Genomic DNA, 23,886 nt, shown 5'->3' on the forward strand with positions numbered 1-23,886 from the left:
GCACTATGCATAGCCTACAATTGGATATACTTCATTTTAACATTGCACCTTAAACTTTGACCATCTTGCTCATATATCCATCACAGGCTTTTTTGGCATACTGCATTTGACATACTTTGAATTGGGACATATTAAATAGTATGGTAGTACAGCAATGGGTATAGGAATACACCCAAAGTCTTTAGAGAAATGAAAGTGATACCACATTAGATTGAAAGAAAATACCATCACAACACTAGAGTCACAATAGACAGCAACATCATATTATTGTCTGCAGTATGAGTTCATTATATTGAATGATGCATTTACAGTACACCCAGCTGTTTCTGCTGATGGCAATTGACACGATTGTCCATACCTGACACTGACAAACCAGTTGTTAGTAATAGGCAGACATTTTGACTTGTCATAGTAGGAAAAGCACAGGTGACACTAGTAAAATGTTGATGGCCAACACCCTATAACTGAAGCATAAAGATAAATTAGCCATCATTAGTTTTATCATTTACATCTGTGCATTTATCTATCTATCTATCTATCTATCTATCTATCTATCTATCTATCTATCTATCTATCTATCTATCTATCGCTGCATTCCATTGGCAACAACGTCACACCTGAGTTCCAGTACAAGTCGGAAAAACAAGGGTCTTTATTTATTGCTCTTGTTAGCAATACCAGTTGATAACTCATTTAGTTGTATTTTGCACGTACAAACACCAATAGCAATATGTCTACAGATAGAAGATGGACATTACTTTGTGTATCGCTGACTAAATGAGACACAAATAAGACAGTAGTGCCAATAAACAGTACATTCATACAGCTTTTGATGCAGCCATGTTTGATTGGGATGTCCGGGTTGGTGAAGTCCTCTCGACTTTCTGAGTGGGCAATCCGACTTCAGGGGGTGTTGACATTTCCGACTGGGAACTTAGAAATTCCCACTTCCCAGTTCAACTGGAAAAACCCACATCGATCCATCCCTTGGTGCGTTCCAGTTGAACTGAAAATTCCGAAATGTCAACTGGATCGCCCCCTGAAGTCAGATTTCCCACTTGCAAACCCCAACATCTCAATCCAACATGGTATTGGTACAGGTATTGTTAACAATGGCTAACCTGGCAAAGTCCCCCTACCCCATGAAAGATATTTTAACGACATGTTACTGGAACAGTCAACCTGGTGTGACCTCATTCCCAGTATTGACCTCAGACTTCTGAGGTAAATGGAATGAAGCATATTACATGACCAAAAGTATGTACATAACCCTGTCCACATACTCTTGTGTATTTTACAGTAAAAGGTACCCTGTGGCATATGGCAATTGACACACATTTCTGTTGGTAGCAGTAATATGCAAGGTAATGCGTACATTTGCCAGAAAAGTCAATTAAAAAAAGACTGCAAGCTGAGTGTGGATGTTAAAAATACTGGATTTAAAAATATATATCAAAAATCATCTTTCTTTAAGATACACCTGTGTTTGGGTGAGAAATAGTAAATGTAACCTAACAGGTCACCTTTATTGTAAACTATACATGTTATGCTGAAAAGGAACACGAATGTGTGACGATACTCTACGTGTTGGAAATAGAAAAGACATCCTTTCAAACAAGAAAATTAATCTACCCGTCGTTTTTTTCTCAATGTTCAAAATATCAGTCTGGCCAACCAACCGGGATTACATGATGGAATTAATATTTAAATGGAATATATATATATTTTTTGTAGCTTTTTAAAACAAATTCTTCAGTGAAGAAAGTAACTTCCTTAACGTAGAAGCTGGAGGGACGCCAAGAGATGAACAGCTTCTGCAGCATCGTGGCATTCTTCAATGCATTATAGGCATAGTAGGATTCTCCCAGGAAGTAGTAGACCAGAGACTCCTGATTATGCCTGGGCAGATCAGGAAAGAGCTTCCTGCTTAGTATGAAGGTATCCACAAATCCAGACACCACCCGCTGGAACCTCTGCCAGAGGGAGAACCTTTGCAGCAATCTGCTGAGAATGAGTGCATCAAACCTCTTTGCATTGTGGGCAGCCAGCAGCACGGGGCCGGGGAAGTTGCTTAGATAGTTGATGAAGGAGTTGAGAGCATAAAAAATAGGGACGGTCCCAACAGGTCTTCCGTGTAGACACAGCCGGCCATAAGAGACGGTGAAGCCCGTCAGTCGACGGGCGACTGGATGGATGTCCCGGAAGGGAAAGGTGTAGACATTAAATCTTTTGTCTTTACAGATGGCCGACAACTGGGTGATGTGACAACTTGGAGTGTCTGAAAGAAGAAAAGGGATGGATTAAAGGAAGGAACTGAGAAAAAGGAAATTGAAATTATATTAAGGCTTACTTTTACTAGCTACACAAGATAGGGTATTTTGGTATGAAATGGTTATGTTATCAGAATCAGAAAAAGGTTTATTACCACAATAAGTATACTTATGTGGAATTTGTAATGGTGAAAGGTGCATACATAAACATATCTATATATATTGGGAACCGAAATCAGTTAAGAAGTCTAGCAAGAAATTATGATTTCAATTGTTGATAGATCTCCTGCCTCTATAGACATACATGCATGAGGGAGGCACAGCTCTAATATAGCAGCGTACTAATATAGCAGCCGTGTCAACGTATCACTCCAATAAACAGCAGCAGCCAATGCAGTATCTACGTGTAGATATCTATGGATGTTGCCTAGCAATGCAAGCTGCAGAAATTCTTAAGAAAATAAAACGTTATTTCTTGATATTTAAAACAGCAGTAAGGTTAAAAAATAAGTCATTGCCGTGGAAAAACCTTCATCTGAGCAAGAAATCTTTACGTCCTCCACGTCAAATACAACTTTTCAACAATCAATATACACTTCTTCAATAGTCATTGAAGAATAGTTTTCTATGTCCTTTAAAATCTCGCATTGTAATGGAAATTTTATAATCATGCTTATTTGTAACAAGAAAACATATGAACGCTGATGTATTGAAAAGGTTATCAAGTGCAAAGGGGAAACTGGAGCAGACTACAACGGACAGTTAGGACTGCAGAAAAGATCATCGGTGCCAACCTGGCCTCCATTCATGACTTATACACTTCCAGAGTCAGGAAACGGGCAGGAAACATCTCTGCAGACCCATCTCACCCCGGACCAGCTTCTCCCCTCTGGTAGGCGCTACAGAGCACTGTACGCCAAAACCAACAGACTCAGGAACAGTTTCTTTCCACAAGCCATCACTCTGTTTACTGGTTCCACTTATTATTTATTCATCATTCTCTACTCCAGAGCTGTTCATATTGTAATATAATACTTATATAATAACATAATACATATTTATTCCAGCATCCTTTGCACTATGCTCCATAATTAAAATAATAATAATTTATGATAAGAATTATTTACTCCTGCAGACTTTGCACTCTTCATTGCACTACTGCCTCAACCTGTCTATATTGTTTCTGTTTATAGTGTGTATATATTGTTTGTTTTTGTTGTTTGTTTTGTAGGAGTAAGCACATTGTGAGCATTGTATAATCCAAAGCAAAATTCCTAGTATGTGTCCTCATACCTGGCAAATAAAGCTGATTCTGATTCTGATTCTGCACCTGCTAAATAGACATTATTACACATACTGTGGTTTGACCTAAGGGTCATAGAGACGGCAAAGGTTCAGACTTTAGAAGCGGGATGGTGACGAGACATAAATCACACCTTGACAAGTGCATTCAGACGTTTCCTGCTCTTAAGGCTTCATAAATTTGACCCTTTAGGTGTTCCAGTTTTCTAGGTATCAGAGACCGTTGACCGTTTGGGTTTTTCCTCTTCAAGTGTTCTTTGTTGTCTGTGTATAAAGGAGACTGACTTTCTGCATGTACAGTACAGGCCAAAAGTTTGGACACACCTTCTCATTCAATGCGTTTCCTTTTTATTTTCATGACTATTTACATTGTAGATTCTCACTGAAGGCATCAAAACTATGAATGAACACATATGGAATTATGTACTTAACAAAAAAGTGTGAAATAACTGAAAACATGTCTTATATTTTAGATTCTTCAAAGTAGCCACCCTTTGCTTTTTTATTAATAAGGGAAAAAATTCCACTAATTAACCCTGACAAGGCACACCTGTGAAGGTAAAACCATTTCAGGTGACTACCTCATGAAGCTCATTGAGAGAACACCAAGGGTTTGCAGAGTTATCAAAATCACTTGAGTAAGTGCTGCCTGTACCACTGTCACCACTGGCCACTGGTTACGGTTATCTGGTTGGTACTGCCTAACTCGGCTCTGCAATGTTTTAGTCTGATCTTCTGCCCCCCTTATCTTGTGGTCGTAATGAAAAAATTTGAGGCCTTTACTGCAGTTATTGATTTAAAAAAAAATATCTTACAACACTATGAGTACTAAAATAATACCACATCATGTAAGTAAATGAAGGACTGATTTTTTTCCAATTTGATTACATATGGCGTGGAATGTACAACTTGTTGCGTATTAGCCCTTCACATAGATTACATTGTTAATAAATTGTTAACTTTATGTTAACATCTTTGGTGTGTGGAAGAGAATTTTCACTCTCTCACACTGGGTAAATCGAAACAGTGGTACCCCAGGCACCTACTCTGATAAGAAACCATTCTGCCTGCCTTCCTTCCTGACTGTCAAGGCCATAGGAGTTAAATTACACTCCATACACACACAGAGAAGACACACACACACACACACACACACACACACACACACACACACACACACACACACACACACACACACACACACACACACACACACACACACACACACACACACACACACACACACACACACAGCTTAGATAGGGCAGAATGTACTTGAGAATGTGTACTGGGATATCTGCAATGTGGCTTAGGTGAGCAATGTTTGTGTTTAGAGTCCAATAATATATTTGTATGCGTTGAAAGTTAGAGAAAAGCCTTATTTGGTTATTTTTAATCTTGTACCGTATGTCCAGTTTATGTAGAAATATTACATGATAACATTGACTGTTATCAAATAAGGTAAATCAAAGGTAGCCTTTTATTCAATCTAATTGAAGACACTGTGAATGATAAGTATTAATGAGGAGACAAACATAAACATAAAGTTAGCGTTACCGTATCCAGTGGTCTGCAGGTCAAAGAAAACAATGGTTGCACCATATGCCATCTGCAAGAATTTAAAGAAATAGACATTTGAACATGAACTAAAACACCCAACAGTCATGTCTGATATGTCTGACAAAGCATTCAAAATAATTATCAAAATAGTTAGCTTTGACACTTTAAAGGTAGGGTGTGCCCTTCCTGTGTGTTGCCCCCTGTGTTTTTCTCGTCGGTTAGGGATTGTCTGCCAAACCAGTTTGGGCAAGTTTTTGCAGCTTCTGCATAGTTGGTGTACTGGACTGTGCAAACTTTATAGTGTTGTGTGTTCATTATTTTGTTTTGTTTAGTTAACCGCTGCTTCCTTTTTTATTAGGATAGTTTTCTGTTACAATTTGCAACACTGATTTGATAATACTTGTGATACTTTTATTTTTAGGTTAGGGTTGTTCCTTCAGCAATTACACTGGATGGATGGATAGATAGTACAAAAACATAGGATCTGATGGTATTTTGGTAAGGGCTATGAGGAATGGTAATATATATATATATATATATATATATATGGCCAATACATACATTTATTAGTGGATTATTTTGCTGTTGGATATTCTCAGGGATCATGTAGCCCACTGCACATCGCAGTATGAGTATACGTGCCAGACGTATGTTAGAGTGCGGGTACTTGAAAGAATGAAAGTGCTGTGTGTGCGCGCACATACGTGTGTGTGTGTCTGTGGGAGTGTATATGTCAGAGCGAGGGTTTTGGGAAATGCTTTATTCAAAAAACGAAAAGAATGTAATGTCCGCAACACTGCTTTAAACTCGTTTCGACCCAACTGGGTCTTCTTCAGGCAAGAAGACCCAGTTGGGTCGAAACGTTGCATTTTATATTAAATATGGGAGTTTAAAGCAGTGTTGCGGACATTACATTCTTTTCGTTTTAAGTGCTTTCATTTGTCCTGCACCTGCCAGAAGGTGGGATGTGCACACAATTACTTTTATAAAAAATGCTTTATTCAGCCAGAATAACTGATGTGTCAACTGTGTGAGTGTTTAAGGCTTGTAAAGCAACAACTCCGTTAACATGCAGCATTATGCACTGGTTGAACAATTAGACATAGGCTACAGGCAGTACTAGGGACGTTCTACCAGAAAGGTACATTTCCACTTCTAAAAAAAGTCCTCTGGGAGGCCCGAGTTGGACTCGGTTGACTTGTTCTTATACTGCACTGTAAATTTTATTCTCATCTTGTATCTGTTTTTAATTGTTTTTAACTGCTCTTTAATGTTTTATATAAAGCACTTTGAATTGCCCTGTTGCTGAAATGTGCTATACAAATAAAGCTGCCCTGCCTTACAAAAGTTTCACAAACTAAATTTCGGTCTTCTTCCTGGGTAAACCCTGATGAACTTCCGGAAGTCTTCTGCAAGTCACTCTCAGTTACAACTGAGAAGGGTCTGGTGTCAACCAGGCTAGCGAGCAGGGGCTTTCCATAGAAATGAAACTTTAAAATGTATGAATTGTGGACAGAGTTTTAAACCTTTAGTAATAATGTTTAACAGATATAAACACTGAGTCTGAATTTATAAGGATCGATGAATAGGAAGGAAAATGTAGGCTACAACAGAATTAAATTGTGCAAAAAATAGGCTTACATTTTAGCCTAAATTAATGACAAGATGTGCTGTCCCATTCACCCAAATGTTATTTAAAAAAAAAGGTTTCAGGTCTGTTTACACAAAAGGGTGTGTCATCTCTCCTTAGAATATGATAAGTCCAACAGCTTTTCTGACGTTAAGGCCAGCTGCTCTTCAAATTTTGGCAGCTATTTTGTTCTTTCTTTCTCAAATGGATAGAGTAGCTAATATCTTCAGTATAACATAAATGTAGGTATGTCATGCGTTAGGCTTTTCTTTTTTCAAATGTAGGCCTATGGCAAGAAAACATACAGTATCGTTCAAATTGTAGGCCCTACATGTGTGCTGGTGCTGCCTGAGCGAGCAAGCACTGACGCATCTCCACAGCGCTGTGCAGCCTATCCGTTGAGCCAAATTACAATCCCTTACATCCTTTACTTTGTTATGCTACTTCAAAATTTGAACCTCCATTGTCTTCTTTCTTCCTGGGTTATTTTGTTATTCCCCCTCATCTCCTGTATAGCTACTTAAACGGAGATGTTACATAAAAGTAAAGTTTAGGCTATTTTTTTGCTGAAAAAGTGAGAATTGTAAAAAAAGAAAACATGTCTTAACTCACCTTTGACAGTTTCTGTTTCAACGGAGTTGTGTGAAGGATGTAATATGAAGTCAGCTGTAATAATCTCGGTTGTCTTCGTGCACCGACTCAAACGTAGCAAAACGTTATTTAAACACAAACGGTGCGCGTTCGTCTGTAAAGTGAAAGAGATGAGGAGGCAGCAGCAGCAGTGAGGGGGCGGTGACAACAAGTTAGGCATAAATCTCTCAGTCTATGTGCGCCTGCTCTACCCACTGAGCCAACCCGGCCACAGGGTCCAATGAAGTTTTAACAAAAGATTTAATAAAACAAAATGACATGACAAAAACAAGTTTACCCTTGGTCACATTTAACAGTCCCAAACATCTCCCAGCTCCACAAATATGTTCCCTTGAAGTCGTGGGCAGTTCCTCAAATGAAAACTCTCCCTATTGGTCAGACGTCTCCCAAATTAAGGTGTTATTTCCCAGTCCATGCGTTTTGAGGTTACAAGATCAAAGACTTTACCATTGTGAGTGTCAATTCTATTCAAGCTTACAGGAATAAACATTTCTATAGTTCTAGTCAAGTCTGCACGACAGCAGGGGTCAGCAGTGAGACAAAAGGTTTCTTTCAATATGCTAAATGGCTTACATTGATCTAATCTATCTGAGAGAGAGAGAGAGAGAGAGAGAGAGAGAGAGGAGAGTATGAAACAGAAGGTTATGGATATTAACAGTATTTGATTCAATACTATTTGCCTAACCCGGCTGCAGCATACATGGAATACATAAAAACATAAAAATACATGGTTATCAAAACATCAGCATTGTTTTAACTTTTTTAAACTCAACAATTGTCAAACACATAGTAAAGAAATACAAAAGCTTTCATAATTGATCAGTCAGATATTTAGTCAGGGCTTTAGTCTGGCATTGCCAGACCTTTCTCCAGGGCTTTACATCTGTAGGCCTATACAGATGTTATTTTAAGAATCCTCACATCCCACTTACCAGAAGTCTTTATGTTGCTATAAATACATCAATAACAGTCCAATGTTAGTATACAATAATAGACAATGCATAGTTTATGATCTGTTAAAAAAAGATTAAGACTCTCTGACTACTAAATGCCACCATCAGTCACATAACATGTTAACAGAATAAACCTACAAATCAGACTAAAAAAAAAGAATCAAAATGTCTATAAAACATCATTTTGTTGATTTAACATCTAAACCAATCAGCTCTTAGATCAGATGTGAGAGCCAGGGTTGGGGAAAAGTCCCTGCATGGTTTGATCTAAGACAGTACAATCTTTAAGCTACGACTACGACAAGACAAGCTCTTTCTTCAAAACCCCTGGAATGCTGGCCAGTAACACATCTGAGATTTACAACATCCTGCAAACAGCAACGATCAAGATAATACCCCTTTTCTCCTGAAATGAGCGTAAAACGAAGCAAGCAGGAGAGGCCATCACACCCCAGTGTAAACTGTTAGCACCACTTTGATGATCCCCCCTACCATTGGCCATTATAATAAGAGCCAGTCACCCACAAAGATTAGTAGTTAGATTAGATTTACAGCGCTGTGGAGATCTGGCAATGCAAGACTAGACTAGATTAGTTAGACTTGTATTCCATTGCCTTTAAACTAGGAAGAGTACTGCTAACACATCCACCATCTTTGATAACACTAATGGCATGTGTAGCAGGCTACCATTATACACGTTTCACTCTCAAAACAGAGCTACAATCATACATGCACAATAGATAGATAGCACAATAGAAATTATGCAATTGTTAAATTGTATTAGCATTCAGGAGTTAAACCTGCCTGTTCATTAACAATGAATGTAAACATAACAGGGCACTTTTGATGTCAACTGTACATCTCGTGCTGAAATGTTTGAAGATATAATAATGGGTTGAAAATGACATCCTTTTCAAGTAAAATACACATTTATCTGTGGATTTTTGTCAGGCAAAATATTACTCAACTCATTTGTGTTTGGCTGCAGTTTTGCTTTTTTAATAAGCAGATGAATTCCCCCCATAAAGTCGTTTTTATTACAACCATAAACATGTTTGCATCATTAAAAAAAGAGAAATATAACACAAATTGCACCTTATACATAACCGTGTCCAGAGTGGCGCAGACAAAGAGACACAGCGCTTTTCTTTTTTTCCCGCTTCGTAGCACAAACATGACAGACCGAGTGTGGCATGTTAAAATGTTGCCATGATTAATAGTAGATAATGAAACGTACACAGGATAATATATCCTTTTATAACACCTTTTATAACAGATTCTTTTAAACCAATGTACACCCCAAAAGCATGATCATAAATAGTACATACACTGTGTATAAAAAAGGGAACAAAAACAACCAGAGAAAGCAAAGCATGCCTTCCAGTGACAGGTACATTCACTTTTTTTGAAAATCTTTTTTTTGCCATACTGACAGGCTGGACATGTACACAGACCATCCCATTAAATATCAGCTTAAAGGTATTTGACCAGGAATCAGTTTTGTCCTTTCAGCTAACCTCCGAAACAGCGACGCAAGTCTCCACAACTGCATCAAAACTGAGATCAGCACGGTCTTTAGGGAAACTTCCAGCTTCAAGGAACAATTGATTAACACTGATTGTGTTGGTGAGATCTGAGCAAAGGCGGCTCAAAAGCATCTGATCACAGACGCAGCAAGCAAGGAGAGATATTGCAGCAAAAGTACGGAGACATCATTGCTGTTAAGCTACTGAATAGGGCCATACAACTGATTATTACGCTGACTGTTTACATAGTGTATGGACAGAGACAGAAAGAGAGTAAGAATATTCAGAAACACGTAGACGGTCTGAGTTCGTGGCTACTTGTTTTCGTCTGGTTAACAGGAAGGTTAAATGCTACCTCTCACAGCTAGAGCCGGGAGAGGATGGAAGAGCTACTGTTATGGTAAAAGAGAAGAATAGAGTATTCTGGATGGCTCAGAGGACATTATGGACGGTTTGAGAGTGTGTTTGTGAGTGCATGAGTTCCCCCACTGGTGCAAAAAAAATAAAAAATAAAACTCAAGACTAATTGAACATTTCACAAGTCTGAGTAAGGTAGTGTCACTTGATGGTTGCAGAGACTTTTTTCACCTTTACAAGAACATGTTTTGGGGGGGAAACTCTAGTGTATGTGTGTGCAGAGAAGACTACACATGCACAAAGTGGGAGCTGATACAGTGGCAGGAATTATTCATTCATTCACTCACACATGCATGCACGCACGCACGCACGCACGCACACACGCACACACACGAAAAAATGGCTTTCATCTGAACAAAAAACAAACCATGAAACAATATTGACAACAAAAGCATGACATCTTTGATATCAATTACAACACCTATAATACAGCAATAATATACATTTATATATATGTAAAAAAAAGAAAGAAAATAAATTCAAGTCCTGACGTTGTAACACTGATGTTTCTGGAGAAAAAAAAAAAAACCCAGAAGGGACAACAAAAAGCTTGCAGGCAAAGACAGATACAATACACTTATGGCTGATTGACATTTGACACCTCAGGTAAAGTAAACGTGACACCAGACGCGTAGCACTGTGAGCGCAGATCGACAGCTTTTCCTTCTATTATTATTTGTCAAAAGTATAACCCGAGGACACCCAAAAACTGGCTCTATTCATTGTGAAATAGGAAAAGAGAAAGATAAAAACAGATGACAGTAAGCAGAACAAAACCAGCACGGAAACAAAAGTGGAACCTAAATTCCAGACACTTTGCTTTGCAAAATAGAGAACAGGAAATAGAGATTAATCAACAATGAACGACCCAGGAGCAGCACTGGAGTTTCTTCCTATGTACATTTTTTTCCTCTGTAACATAATAATAATAATTAATAATAATAAGGTTTCATATTTCTGTACAGTCTCTTCAAACTGACGTAGGAAAAAGTGTGATGGAGAAGCATGCAGCCTCTTGGCTGGTGTGTACTGTGTAAACGTAAAAAGCAGACTTAGCTTGGCGCTGGTTACAGACAAAATGTCCGCCAGTTCAGTCAGTACGGCTACATTTCTTCTGGGTTGCTTTATCCACCTGCCCACATGCTAAAAAATCAAGATGGGGCACTATAAGATTTGGCTTTGCAGGTGTGGGTTTTCCTCTCTGTCTCACCAACCGTCCTTCCCTTCTTCTCTCTCTCCTCTGACCAACCCCTGGTGCTCCAGCAGGGGATTTGGGGAGGGTCGATAAACATGGCCGACCATATGTTCTCACTTCACTCTCTCTCTCTTTCATCAGCCCTCTTTCTTTGACCTGTCATTCTGTTCCCATGTCATATTTCCAGTCTCGTCTTCTTTTTATTCCCACAGCGCTCTGCTCTGACGGACCAGGGGAGGAGGGGGGTGGGCACTGAGGAGGGGCAGCAGGCGACACTGGGCGCCAACCTCGCCCCGTGGCCAGCCTCGTTCAACCCTGGACTCTCCCTCCTCCTCTCCCTTCACGTGCACCCTTCCTGCACGCCGACAGGCGGCTTCTGGCGTTTTCCCTCCCTCCTCGGCTTCACACCATGAACTCGTTGCTGCCGTACAGAACCAGCTGCTGGGGGCCCGAGCTGAAGTCAGACTCCCTCCGGTGGCTTCCTGAGGGCTCGCGGGGGGAGCTGCGGCTGAGCCTGAGCCTGTGGCGGGTCTTACCAGCTCCGTGGCTCCCCTCCGCCTCGGCCAACGGGGCCCCCAAACCGCAGGAGGTGAGCAGGGGCCCGGAGGAGGAGGAGCGGAAGCGGTAGTGAGGGGAGGGAGAGCCGGAGGAGAGAGAGGAAGAGGGGTGGTAGGAGGAAATGGTGGAGGTCGAGTCTGCAGAGTCCTGGGAGTCGGGCTGGCGGCGCAAAGCTCGTCTGCCCTTTGCTTCAGACTTTCTGAAGTGGTAAGTGGCGCGCTCTGCGGAGAGAGGGAGCAGCAGAGGTGTTAATAAACACATTACACAACACTTAATCCTGCCCAAGCAATGTTATTGATTAAACTAACCATGCTGACAATATACTGTACAGACACATTTAACCCCTTCAAAAGTGAAAATGTGATTACAACACTTATTCATCATCATCAACATCAACTTTACTGCCAGACTCAAGGTCCATTCAGAAGACACAGACATGACATACAACATACATTAAAAAGAGAAAGATAAACATACAGCATATACAACATACAGCTTTAGTCAATCAATTAACCTTGGCTGACTTATAAACAGTAATCAAGACACAGATGCATCTCTCATAGAAAAGTTGAGTAACTATGGCCACGTTCAGACTGCAGGCCAAAGTTGTTTTTTTTTGCTAATATCTGACTTTTTCATGGCAGTGTAAACAGCCCAAGTCACATGACATCCAATCTTTTTCAGTTCAGCATGCACACACACACACACACACACACACACACACACACACACACACACACACACACACACACACACACGGACGCACAAGCACTCGTACCTATGGGCTCTGAAGTGGCTCCCTCCGTCTCCATGGTGATGTTCTCAGAGCTGTCTGCTGTGCCGATTGATGCTTCAGATTCAGGAGTCTCATCGTCCGACGTCCGCGGCTCCAAGATCAACATCTCATACGTCAGCTCCTCCCTGCCGACACACACACACACACACACACACACACACACACACACACACACACACACACACACACACACACACACACACACACACACACACACACACACACACACACACACACACACACACACACAAATAACAGGTTACAGGCTATCTAAATTATGTTATTTATATTTAAAATTTAGGGGCTTTCCTAATGCGTGCAATTAACAATTTGTACTACAGGCTGACCTTAAGATCCAACTTGGCCTGTGAGCAATCCATACTAAAGATATGAAAAGGTAAATTTTGGCCTGATAAGAGATTATTCTGTATAAAATAGCAAAACATTGCCGGTGCAACACAGATGTCTTCTTACTTGATGGTTTTATTTCTTAAGGTGCATAACAGTGACTACGTTTCGATGTAAGGTTACATCTTCATCAGAGTCCATCAAGTAAGAAGACATATGTGTTGCACCGGCAATATTTTGCTATTTTATACTGTTGTGTCCTGCCTTGGTTGCACCGGATTGTTGTGGTCCTGTAGAAGCGCAGAGAACTCTCCTTTTTACAGGAGATTATTGTGTATTTGTGTGTCCCTGAAGGGATCAATGTAACAGATGCTGAGTAATGACATACTGCGAGAGCCTAAGGGAAGAGAAAGAAAGGTGCTCATTCCTACACAGCTACCAGTTTGCAGTTTTCTGTGTGGCCATGATTGAGGGATCCGCTGAAGTGTCTAACTAATTACTACCTTTCCTGTGCTTTGGTGTACCAACTTTGTGTGACACATTAAACACAACACTTCCAATGTCATCCGAACAGTTCAACCACGGAGACGTCGTACTTTTCTTTCTGCAGACTCTCAATTTGCTCGGTGAGGATTCGCTCTTCCTGCTGCATCGCCAGCTGCTGCGGCTCGTTCTGCCCCGCCTCTGCTGCCTCCTCTCCTCCTCCTCCTCCCCTCCTCCTCCTCCTCCTGTCTCTCCATCCACGACCACAGCGGGCACTCTGGGGCTGAGAGGAGGCGAGGGCGTGTGGGTGCTGCTTTGCCGAACACGGCCTTTGCACTGCAAGTTCACACACAGAGCAAGAGAGTGCGTTAGTGGAGGTTGTAATATATTTTATATTATTTTATTTAATATTAATTAAAAAAAATCTTTTTTTGTTGCTGACAGTGACAGCGATGGAGCACAGACAGCCGACTCACTATAGACACGCTTGGATGTTTTGACCACATACTGGCTACACAGATGATGCATTGGCAACATCACGGCTAAGAAACTATGAGGTCAGCTGATTATTACCATACACATAAACTTTTGCCACACACACACACAAACACAACACACACACCACACACACACACACACACACTAGGCATTACCTTAAGTTTAGCTGTGTTAGGCTGCATGTTAATAAGTTGTGGAGCAGAAACAGAAAGCAAAGAGCAGTCAGTGCTGCTCTCTCAGGGCGCTCACCATATAGGGCTAACCCTGCATCCTTTGCGGAAAGCCACGGTGACAAGTTTGACACCCAAAGCATTTTTGATCTGAATAAATAAATAATTGATCGGTTTCTTGTTCAATACATTCCTTTAAAAAGAATCAAAGCCAATTTGAAAAGTCCAAGTCAAGTTTAGAGTAAATAGAACGGACGTCAAGTGTCAGTGCTCTGTTTCATTATTCATCGAGTCTCTAAGCAATAAACGTGATTGAAGTCATGTGTAGTCCAAGCAGACATTCTCTAAAAACACAAACAACCAAACAAAAAGATTACCTAACACTACTCATGTCTACTGTATTTCATACTGTACTTGAACTCAATAATGCCTGCTGACAGCCACATAACAATACTGAATATAACAATATCACACTGTTTTTACATTAAATGTATATGTAAAATTTGAATTTAGGTAGAAACATACAACAACAATATTAACAAGCAATGTTTATTTTGGGGGGTTATCGCTCGAGGATATTATGAATTATTCCATAACCGTGTTAAGCAACAACGCTGACAACAGTAACAAATACACAAACAGAAGGTCAGACATCCTAAAAAAAGCTACAGACAGACGTGACGAGTACTGTGGCTGGAGGTAACAGACAGTTTGAGTTGACGGATCAGATATGCTGACAGACAGGACAGGACCATGGATGTATAATAACGGACAGGACTGGTGGCGGTGGTGGGCAGACACATGGAGCGAGAGGGGCATACATACCGGGGTGGCAGTGCGGGTTATGCTCATAAACCTAACCGCAATTAGTACAGGTTTCTGGAAGGAGGGGTGGGGGAAGGAAGGAAGGAAGGAAGGAAGGAAGGACAGAATAGGGTTAGGGAACGGTGATAAAGTAAGAATGGATTTGGTGATTTGCAGTTCTAGACATTAAGATTAAAAATGAGCAAAATTTGGTTGAGAAGTGAGTTTTTTAAGACACTTTATTTAAATATATCTGTTTCAGTGGTGGAATGTAACTAAGTATGTTTACTCAAGTACTGTACTTAGTAAAGTACAAGAACCTCAAATTTGTACTTGAATATGTTAATTTTATTCTATTTTATACTTCTACTGCACTACATTTCATAGGCTAATATTGTACTTTGTGCTCCACTATATTTATTTGACAGCTAATATACCTTTTTGGATTAAGATTTTACAAAAAAAAACATGTGATCAGTATATAAAATATGATGGTGTGTTATAGATGGGACTACCCAAAAGTATAGGCTATAAAGCATTTAAAATGAGCTTCACCTCGACAAGCTATAACATTAAAGTAGTTTTTACATCAATAACTACAATGATATAACACTGACAGGGCCCATTCTGACAAATACATATTTTTACTTTTGATTCTTTGAGTACATTTTGTTGATAATGCTTTTGTAGGGAATGCAGAACCTTTACTTGTAGTATTTCTGTAGTGAATTATCACTGTTATTTACTTAAGTAAACGATCCAAACATTTTTTCCACCACTGTATTACCTAACTACATGTTGAGATATAATCTTTGAAAAAAAAAAAAAAAAAACATCACTTTTTGACATAATTTTGCCTAGCTTTAAAGTGATGGTTCGGAGTAGTTTCACCCTAGGGTCCTTTGCACCATGACCTCGAGCCAAACACCCCCCCAGAAGCTTTTTTCACCTGGGTCGAACATTGGGAGCGTTAGCGTAGAGTAGCGTTATCAGCTGAATAGCTTAGCGCAGAGGCTAATGGATCCGAAGTGTCTCTTAACATTACCCAACTAATAATGCCCGAAAGGATACCAAACGTCTACACTAGTACAAATAGGTTATGCACTCATAAAACGATGGATTGTAAAGTTTGTAAGTACACCAGAAGTTTATGAACACTTGCCTGCTCTCTTCTGCTCTCTGCTCTCTGCGCCTGCTGCTGTTACTACCGGGCAGTAAGAGTGCTTAGGGACATCTATAAATTACTACACCGAAAGAGATGCAACAAAAATATTTATTAATTTAATGATTAAATAAGGTAATGTCTCCAAACTTACCTCAATTATTACTTGTCTCCTGCTAGTTATACTACAGCACTTACTTAAAAAATAAGTTAAACTAAAAATATTTTTGTTGCATCTCTTTTCGGTGTAGTAATTTGTAGACGTCCCTAAGCACTCGTCTCACAGCAGCAACAACAACAGCAGAGAGCAGAAGCCAGCAGGCAAGTGTTATTTACATAAACTTCTTGGTGTACACAAACTACGTACTTTCAATCCATCGTTTTATGAGTGCATAACACCTATAATACTAGTGTAGACCTTTGGTATCATTTTGGGCATTATTAGTGGGGTAATGTTAAGAGAACACTTCGATCCATTAGCCTCTGCGCTAAGCTATTCAGCGACACTTGCTACTCCGCTAACGCCCCCCAATGTTAGACCCAGGTGAAAAAAGCTTCTGGGGGGGTGTTTGGCTCGAGGTCATGGTGCAAAGGACCCTAGGGTGAAATTACTCCGAACCATCACTTTAACCAAAATATCTAGACATCTTTTGATCTGCAAATCTTTAAAGCCATGCTTATTGGGATAGTTTAGATACAGCTTGTTGGTAGAGAAAGTGGAGAGGCTTGATATCACCAACAAGTCAGCAGCATCTTGCTGTTACTGTTTCTTTGCCAGAAAGACATATTACAGAGCTAGTAACTTCATTCATTGTTAAAATATATTAATAGGAAGTTACATAATGAGTGTTAGTCACTGCTTCTGCTATTTTGCATGAATAATACAATGGAAAGTTTTCATAATTCTATAGTTGAGAATTGGGGCCCTATCTTGCACCAAGCGCAATTGACTTTGTACACCGACGCATGTATCATTCTTATTTTGCAACCGACGCACAGCAGACTTTTTCCTCCACAGACTCACGTCGGTAAATTAGGGGAAGAACTTACGCTCCCGTTCAGCAAAAAAAGGAGGCGTGTTCCGGCGCAAACGTTCCCTGGTGCTATTTTGCAGTTCCCATTTTTGCTAATCATACATAAATATAAGGAAAAATATGACCTTGTTTTACACAACATTTCCATGAATCATGGATGTGTTGATGACATAAATGAGGAAATATTAGAGGACTTAAGGAGATGTGATGTTGAACTGCATGTGCCGATGCCACTTAACCCAAATGCGCCAGCAGCAGCATGGGAGAGGAGAGACAGAAGAGCTTCATCGTCTATAGTGAGGTAATCCCGGTCTAATGTTGAGACTACATTGCAAAAATATCACCATGCATTCATAACCTCGTGATTCAGTGAGAGGGAGCCCAAAACATCGGAAAGTATGTTTTTGTGACATTTCTTTATTTACATTTTGTCAAATAGAAAAATCAATAGCAAACGTCGGTCTCCTCGGCTGTGAACCGCTCCTGGCGTGCACCCATGGATGTATTAAGAGCATGCGCCTAGTAAATCCGCCATTATAATAGCAATCCGCCATGGAACAAGCGTGCCTGCTTTTAAAGGGAATATGAGATAACTCTCTGATTGGTTTATTGCACGTTACGCCCAAACCACACCTATGAGTAATGTAGCTACATCAGACCAACCAATTTTAGATTTGCGTCGGGTGCAAGAGTCATTTATCCCGCCGGTATAATAGCAACAGCGCCCGAGATCCGCCCACAAAGCTACTTGCGTTTGGCGTTTGATACTTGCGTTTCAGATCGTTAAATTAGGGCCCTTGGTGTGAAAAAAAGCTATAGTATTGCGACAATCATGTTCAGCTGTTTGTTTTTAAATTTGCCCGTTACCTGCGTAGTTATCTATGCTTATTTTCTCTTCTTACTTGTGATTTAAAATTAATTTAAATGTCCAATCTGAGCAACATTACTATTTACTAATTGACAAGTGGCCCATTTTTGTCTTGTATATGGATGTTCTGAACAGAAGACATTTTTTTTGGGAGTTCCTGACAGCCTGTTTCGGCATCTGCTGCGACTGTAAAGTAAGTTAGAAGATAAGAGGAACATGAAGGGTTTAGTCAACATGGTTAAAAATGTTCTTATAAAAGGGAGGGTTGTGGCACACGTGTAGCCTTGATGAGAAGAATTTTAAACATTTATAGTGTCCCCTTGAGTTTTGTCAGCTTTTTGCGTGTGCTACAAAAAAAAACCCACAGCAAAATCTGTTGATGAAAGATGTATGAATGAACTCCTGCCATGGCTGTGTGAAAACCATGGCAGCTGCCCGTGGCGCTGAAAACTGTTGTGTCACCATTTAAATGATGAGTGAGAGGAACAAGTAGGCAAAACATCCATGTCAATGCCAGGCAATAAGGATTATTCACACTTAACATCATGAGTATGTAACTTAGTATAGAAGCCTCGACGGCTGCAGTCAGATGACTGACAGTAGTCTGATCTTACCATGGACTTCCTGATGTGGGTCAGTCTGCTCTTGGCTTTGCTTTCTGCAAACTCCAGACTGCTGATGTCCTTCAGACGAGCTTTGTACTTGCTCATCTGCTCGTTGATGATCAGCTCCACACACCTATAACCCATAGGAGTGATCACTTTAGAATTGAACAGAATACAAATAGAATAGAGCATTGAGTTGCACCAGCTATTCATAAATAAAAGTCTTTTCTGCTCTCCAAGTTTGTCCCTACAGGCCTCTGTATACGCTTGGTGGTGACATTGAAAGCATCACGATATTTGATTCATCACTGTGTGGACAGTTAACTCTAACAGTTAACTGGTTTAAACATGGTCAGCCTCATGTTGCAACACACTTTGAGTGTGAGATCAATAAGAAATAATATACGTAGGTAAAAACAAAAACAATATACCTTAATCTTTACAAAAATAGAAATGAAAACATTTCTATTCTATACACTTTTTTTTAAATCCATAAAACGTTTCTGTTAAGCAGTTATTTTCTTTACAAGACTTATTTAGTGAGCCAAAGAGTTTATTTGGGAAACCACAGAGGATAGTTGAGGACAGTGGACGTACGCCGTGGTCTTGCTGATGTCTTGGACGCTCTGCAGCGGGTCGATGGTGTCGGGGCAGCGAAGGATGCAGGGAGCGAACACGATGGCGAGGGCGTTGGCTGACATCCTGTTAGTCTCCTCCTGGAGGGCGATCCTGAAATACAAACACATACACACACACACACACACACACACACACACACACACACACACACACACACACACACACACACACACACACACACACACACACACACACACACACACACACACACACACACACACACAATATAATCCTGGTAATCCAAATGTGGGCGAGACAGCTAATCCAGCGTGTTTGATAATCAGTGAGAACCTGAAACCACCGCTCAGACACTTTGCTCCCAGGCAAAAACATTATACAGATCAGATATTATTTCTAAACCCATTTATTAGACGCAGGCTGTCTTGCCTGAGGCCGTAGTGAGATAAGATAAGATAGACTTTATTGATGCCACACTGGGGGAATTCACTTGTCACAGCAGCTCAAATGCAAACCAACAAAATAAGAAAAATACACATTAAATATGAATAGAATTGAAAAAAACACAAAAAACATAATAGGAAATACTCTAAGAATAGGGTAATAATGGTAGTATGTACACTATAAACACTTCTTTTATACGCAGGTGGGAATAATATATAGAGATATACAGATGAATATGAAACAGCATATTGTACAGGTCACAGTAGGAGGTACAGAGTAATAAATAAATAACTATGCATAAAGCAGAATATGTTTAAGTGTTGGCTCATTTTGTTGTGCTGATGTAATGCTGGTGTTATCTCATCACTTACCTGATTTTACAAACAAAACGTTTGAGCAGTATATCAAATATGATGCTGTGTTATAGATGGGACTACCCAAAAGTATAACAAGCATTTAAAATGAGCTTCACCTCGACAAGCTATAACATTAAAGTAAGTTTTACATCAATAACTATTGGTCCGGTATTATAATGATATAACACTGACAGGGCCCATTCTGACAAATACATATTTTTACTTTGGATTCTTTGAGTCCTTTTAGTTGATAATGCTTTTGTAGGGAATGCAGAACTTTTACTTGTAGTATTTCTGTAGTAAATTATCACTGTTATTTATTAAAGTAAATGATCTGAACACATCTCATCACTCACCTGACCAGATGGAAGATGAGGCGCTCCAGTGTGCTGAGGTGCGTCCTGCTGAGCTGGTCGATCACCGAATACACCCCGCGGATCACCTCCCGCTTGTCTGGCTGACCTGGAAAGGAAAACAAACACACCCTCAGACCGAGTAGTGTCCTCCCTTCGCATACGAATTCTCAGATGGATGAGCCTCCGGACAGACAAACAGCAGAGCCACTGAAGGGGCTGAATATAAGCTTACCCATGGCCCTGAGGAACTCCTCGTACAGCTCAAAGGTCATGAGAGGGCTGGGCAGGTCACGGAGCCACTGTTTGAGAACGCTGGCAATGACGTGGATGTTGTAGTCATCCAGGTTCACAACGCTCACATCTGGAACACACACAGATACGTTCAGGTGAATCAACTGCTCTGTTTGTGACTGTATATACTTTATTTAGAAGTAGTAGAAGAAGACCTAGTAGTAAGACAAGATTATATTCGTTTTTAGTTTATTTCAGTTTTGACTTTTCAATTTAATTTTTGTTTCAGTTTTTCAGAAAGGTTTAGTTTTTATATATTTAGTTTGTTTACAACAACTTCCGGGTAAAAAAAACTCCTGCGTCCCATACATACAATTTAACAGCGCTGAGCAAACATGGGCAAGGAACAACTGGATATACTCTCATCTCATTCATCTAAAATACATGTGTGATGCTTTCATATGTAAACACTTTGACTTTGACTGACATTAGGTTGGAGACCTAATTTACCTAATTTAAAGGAACACTGTACAGAAAATAAGCACAGCAGAGACGACAGATAGGTCAGACCTCCGTGTTGAACTGTATATCTTTAAACATTACAGTTATGGCTTGAAAGGACAACAGAAATAAACAAGTTTGCTGACTTCACATATCTCAGCAATTCAAATCAACTGCAGTTTGTCTACCCAGAAGCGATTTTTATGTTAGCGCGACATTACAGTTATTCAGTCTATATCGCTATATCGTTTATTTAGAAGTAGTACAGAATACCTATTACTAGAGTAGTAGTATAAGAAGAAGAAAAAGAGGAAGTAGTAAAAGTAATAGTAGAGTCTTAGTAGTAGTAGTACTGCTCATCTTACTTCTATGACTCTCCTGCTACAAAGAAGTAGTAGAAGTAGAAGAACAAGAAAAAGAAGCAGAAGAAAACTAGTAGCATTAGTAGTAGTAGAAGAGAAGAAGAAAAAGAAGAGGTAGAACAACAAAAAGTAGTAGTAGTATATTTACAATATTTGATGACTTCCATTTCAAAATCAGCTACTGCTGTTAACTCTCAAATATCATCACGTTAGCTAACATTGTTTTCACAACAGAAGCACAAAATGAATGAATTAAGAATGACACAGACGATACACAGATACTAAAGCAGAGGATTTTAGGGTCAGTCTCACCTGTGTCCAGCCCCTGGCGGAGTTCTTTGATCTTATTGGTGGAGCCCGACTTCCTGTAGATTCCCTCCGTGTAGAGGCCGTGCATCTCAATGTAGTTGATGAGTTTCTCCACCAGCTGGGGAACCGTTCGCTCCTCGCTGGTTAGACGGGACAACTCCACGCCAAACTGCCGCGACGACAGCTCTGGGTCGTACTAGTTGACACAAACACAGCAACACGTTCCATTAAAGCCTACTGTGTGTAACTTTGTCTGACCAGTGGACTGTGGCCCCTGTAATAACTACAGCATGATAGTGAATGATACAATAGATAAACTCACTCTGTAACTACTTAAACTACTTAGGAGCAAAACCTCTCGAGTGTACTGAATGGAACATAGTTGTGTTTTATGGCTTTTAATGAGAAGAAGTTTTAGTCTTTTTAGATATTGTATATATAAGGTACATATTTCACTTGAAAAAAGTTGACAGCAGAGTTTGCAACTGTAACTCATTAGAGAGTAATAAACAAACAAACACTTTTAGCTAGAAGACCTAAGGACTGAATATAATTAATTTTTTGTGTGTTGACAAAAAAAGCAGCAATTATGGTCCTTGTTGTTATTTAAGTTATTTCTAAATTTTTATTTTTAGGTTTACAGAGTTTACAGAACAACAGTTTAGAGAACATATCTGCGTATTGAATAACTACATCAGAAATCCTAATTAGGTAACATAAAGCCAGAAAGTAAATCAAGTAGGCTAAAACTGAATAACTGCTTTGATTAGTGATACATGATAACTGATGTGCTATGATATCCATATCTATTGTTGTCTTTTTGCATTTTAACACCATTATGATATTACAGCATCATGAAACAAGAAACCTTCAGATAGAAAATCTCCTACCTTTTTACTGCACTTGGTGGTCATCTTAGAGCAGCACTTTCTGTGACAGGCGTAGCGACACACTGCAGACAACAGAAAAACACAATCAGACTGATGGAACTCCTACAATCTCCACACATAAGCAACAACCGCTGCAGTCAGTCACAACCTCAAAGACTAAAATGTAAATGTCGAGGCGGCAGAGAGTTTGGACGTGATGTCTGCTGCTCACTGAAAGTGCAGCTGGAGCTTATAACTAGATAGAAGATGGATTTATGAGGTTTAATCAAATTTTTTAGACACTCAGGGAGACTGCGTGCGTGCGTGCGTGTGTGTGTGTGTGTGTGTGTGTGTGTGTAAAGAGTAGGAAAGGGTGTAATGTGCTATGTGGGTGGAAATAAAAACTACAGACATGGGAGTGCCTGTGGGTAAGTTGGTTAGGAGAACATTAGGAACTGCTGGTGGTGTGTTTATCGGTGTGTGTGTGTGTGTGTGTGTGTGTGTGTGTGTGTGTGTGTGTGTGTGCGTGCGTGTGTGTGTGTGGGGGGCAACCATCCAGTAATGCGGCAAGTCCACGCATCACAACAATGTACAAGTACCGCATTTTCTGTCCTATTTCTTCTTGTGTGTCGATATTTATAAAGTATAAGGTCTAGCTGCAATCTTGCCTATCAATACTCATAGTTATTTCTTTGTGAGCTCTTTGTGTCACCAAAGAAGAGAGACGTATATATCTTTTTGCAAATAAACCAGCATACTGTAGCAGTGTGAAAGCAACCTATCTATTTAAGTGTGTGTGTGTGTGTGTGTGTGTGTGTGTGTGTGTGTGTGTGTGTGTGTGTGTGTGTGTGTGTTCTTGTGTCCAATCCTCACGTTTGCAGACACAGGCTCGGTCCATCATCCAGATGAGGGAGGAGCAGTACTCGCAGTAGGTGGGGATGCTGTACTGTGTGGACTTGAAGATGTGGCCGTTGTGTTCTTCCACCTACAGGGAGGCAGCAGAGACACCAGTCAGCTCAGCTGGTATCATT

General features: G+C 40.1%; 2 protein-coding genes across 2 annotated transcripts in view; both read right to left on the bottom strand.

Moving 5' to 3' along the window:
- Positions 1-634: 634 nt before the first annotated feature.
- Positions 635-9,261, bottom strand: LOC120564603 (DNA polymerase III subunit epsilon-like). Its single transcript, XM_039809736.1, has 3 exons — positions 7,375-9,261; positions 5,130-5,181; positions 635-2,278 (listed from the first exon to the last, which is right to left on the bottom strand). The coding sequence occupies exons 2-3, from the start codon at positions 5,179-5,181 to the stop codon at positions 1,698-1,700; spliced, it is 633 nt and encodes a 210-aa protein (XP_039665670.1). The 5' UTR covers positions 7,375-9,261; the 3' UTR covers positions 635-1,697.
- Positions 9,262-11,580: 2,319 nt separating this feature from the next.
- The window catches only part of LOC120564602 (unconventional myosin-IXAa-like), a 162,484-nt gene continuing 150,178 nt past the window's right edge, over positions 11,581-23,886 (bottom strand). The window contains 11 exon segments of the mRNA XM_039809735.1: positions 11,581-12,283; positions 12,841-12,983; positions 13,803-13,882; positions 13,885-14,025; positions 18,840-18,963; positions 19,428-19,559; positions 20,584-20,689; positions 20,816-20,944; positions 21,990-22,182; positions 22,877-22,938; positions 23,729-23,840. Of these exon segments, the coding sequence (XP_039665669.1) occupies positions 11,907-12,283; positions 12,841-12,983; positions 13,803-13,882; positions 13,885-14,025; positions 18,840-18,963; positions 19,428-19,559; positions 20,584-20,689; positions 20,816-20,944; positions 21,990-22,182; positions 22,877-22,938; positions 23,729-23,840 (1,599 nt within the window). The 3' untranslated portion in view covers positions 11,581-11,906.

This window comes from Perca fluviatilis, chromosome 8 (assembly GCF_010015445.1).
Source record: "Perca fluviatilis chromosome 8, GENO_Pfluv_1.0, whole genome shotgun sequence".
In the NCBI taxonomy this organism is placed as follows: Eukaryota; Metazoa; Chordata; class Actinopteri; order Perciformes; family Percidae; genus Perca; species Perca fluviatilis.

What these genes read in the sequence shown, in the direction of transcription:
- LOC120564603 (XM_039809736.1), bottom strand. Translation starts at nt 5,181, where the DNA reads ATGGCATATGGTGCAACCATTGTTTTCTTTGACCTGCAGACCACTGGA. An exon ending in CCTGCAGACCACTGGATACG is followed by an intron (nt 2,279 to 5,129) that starts GTAACGCTAACT and finishes TTCTTCTTTCAG; the next exon opens with ACACTCCAAGTTGTCACATC.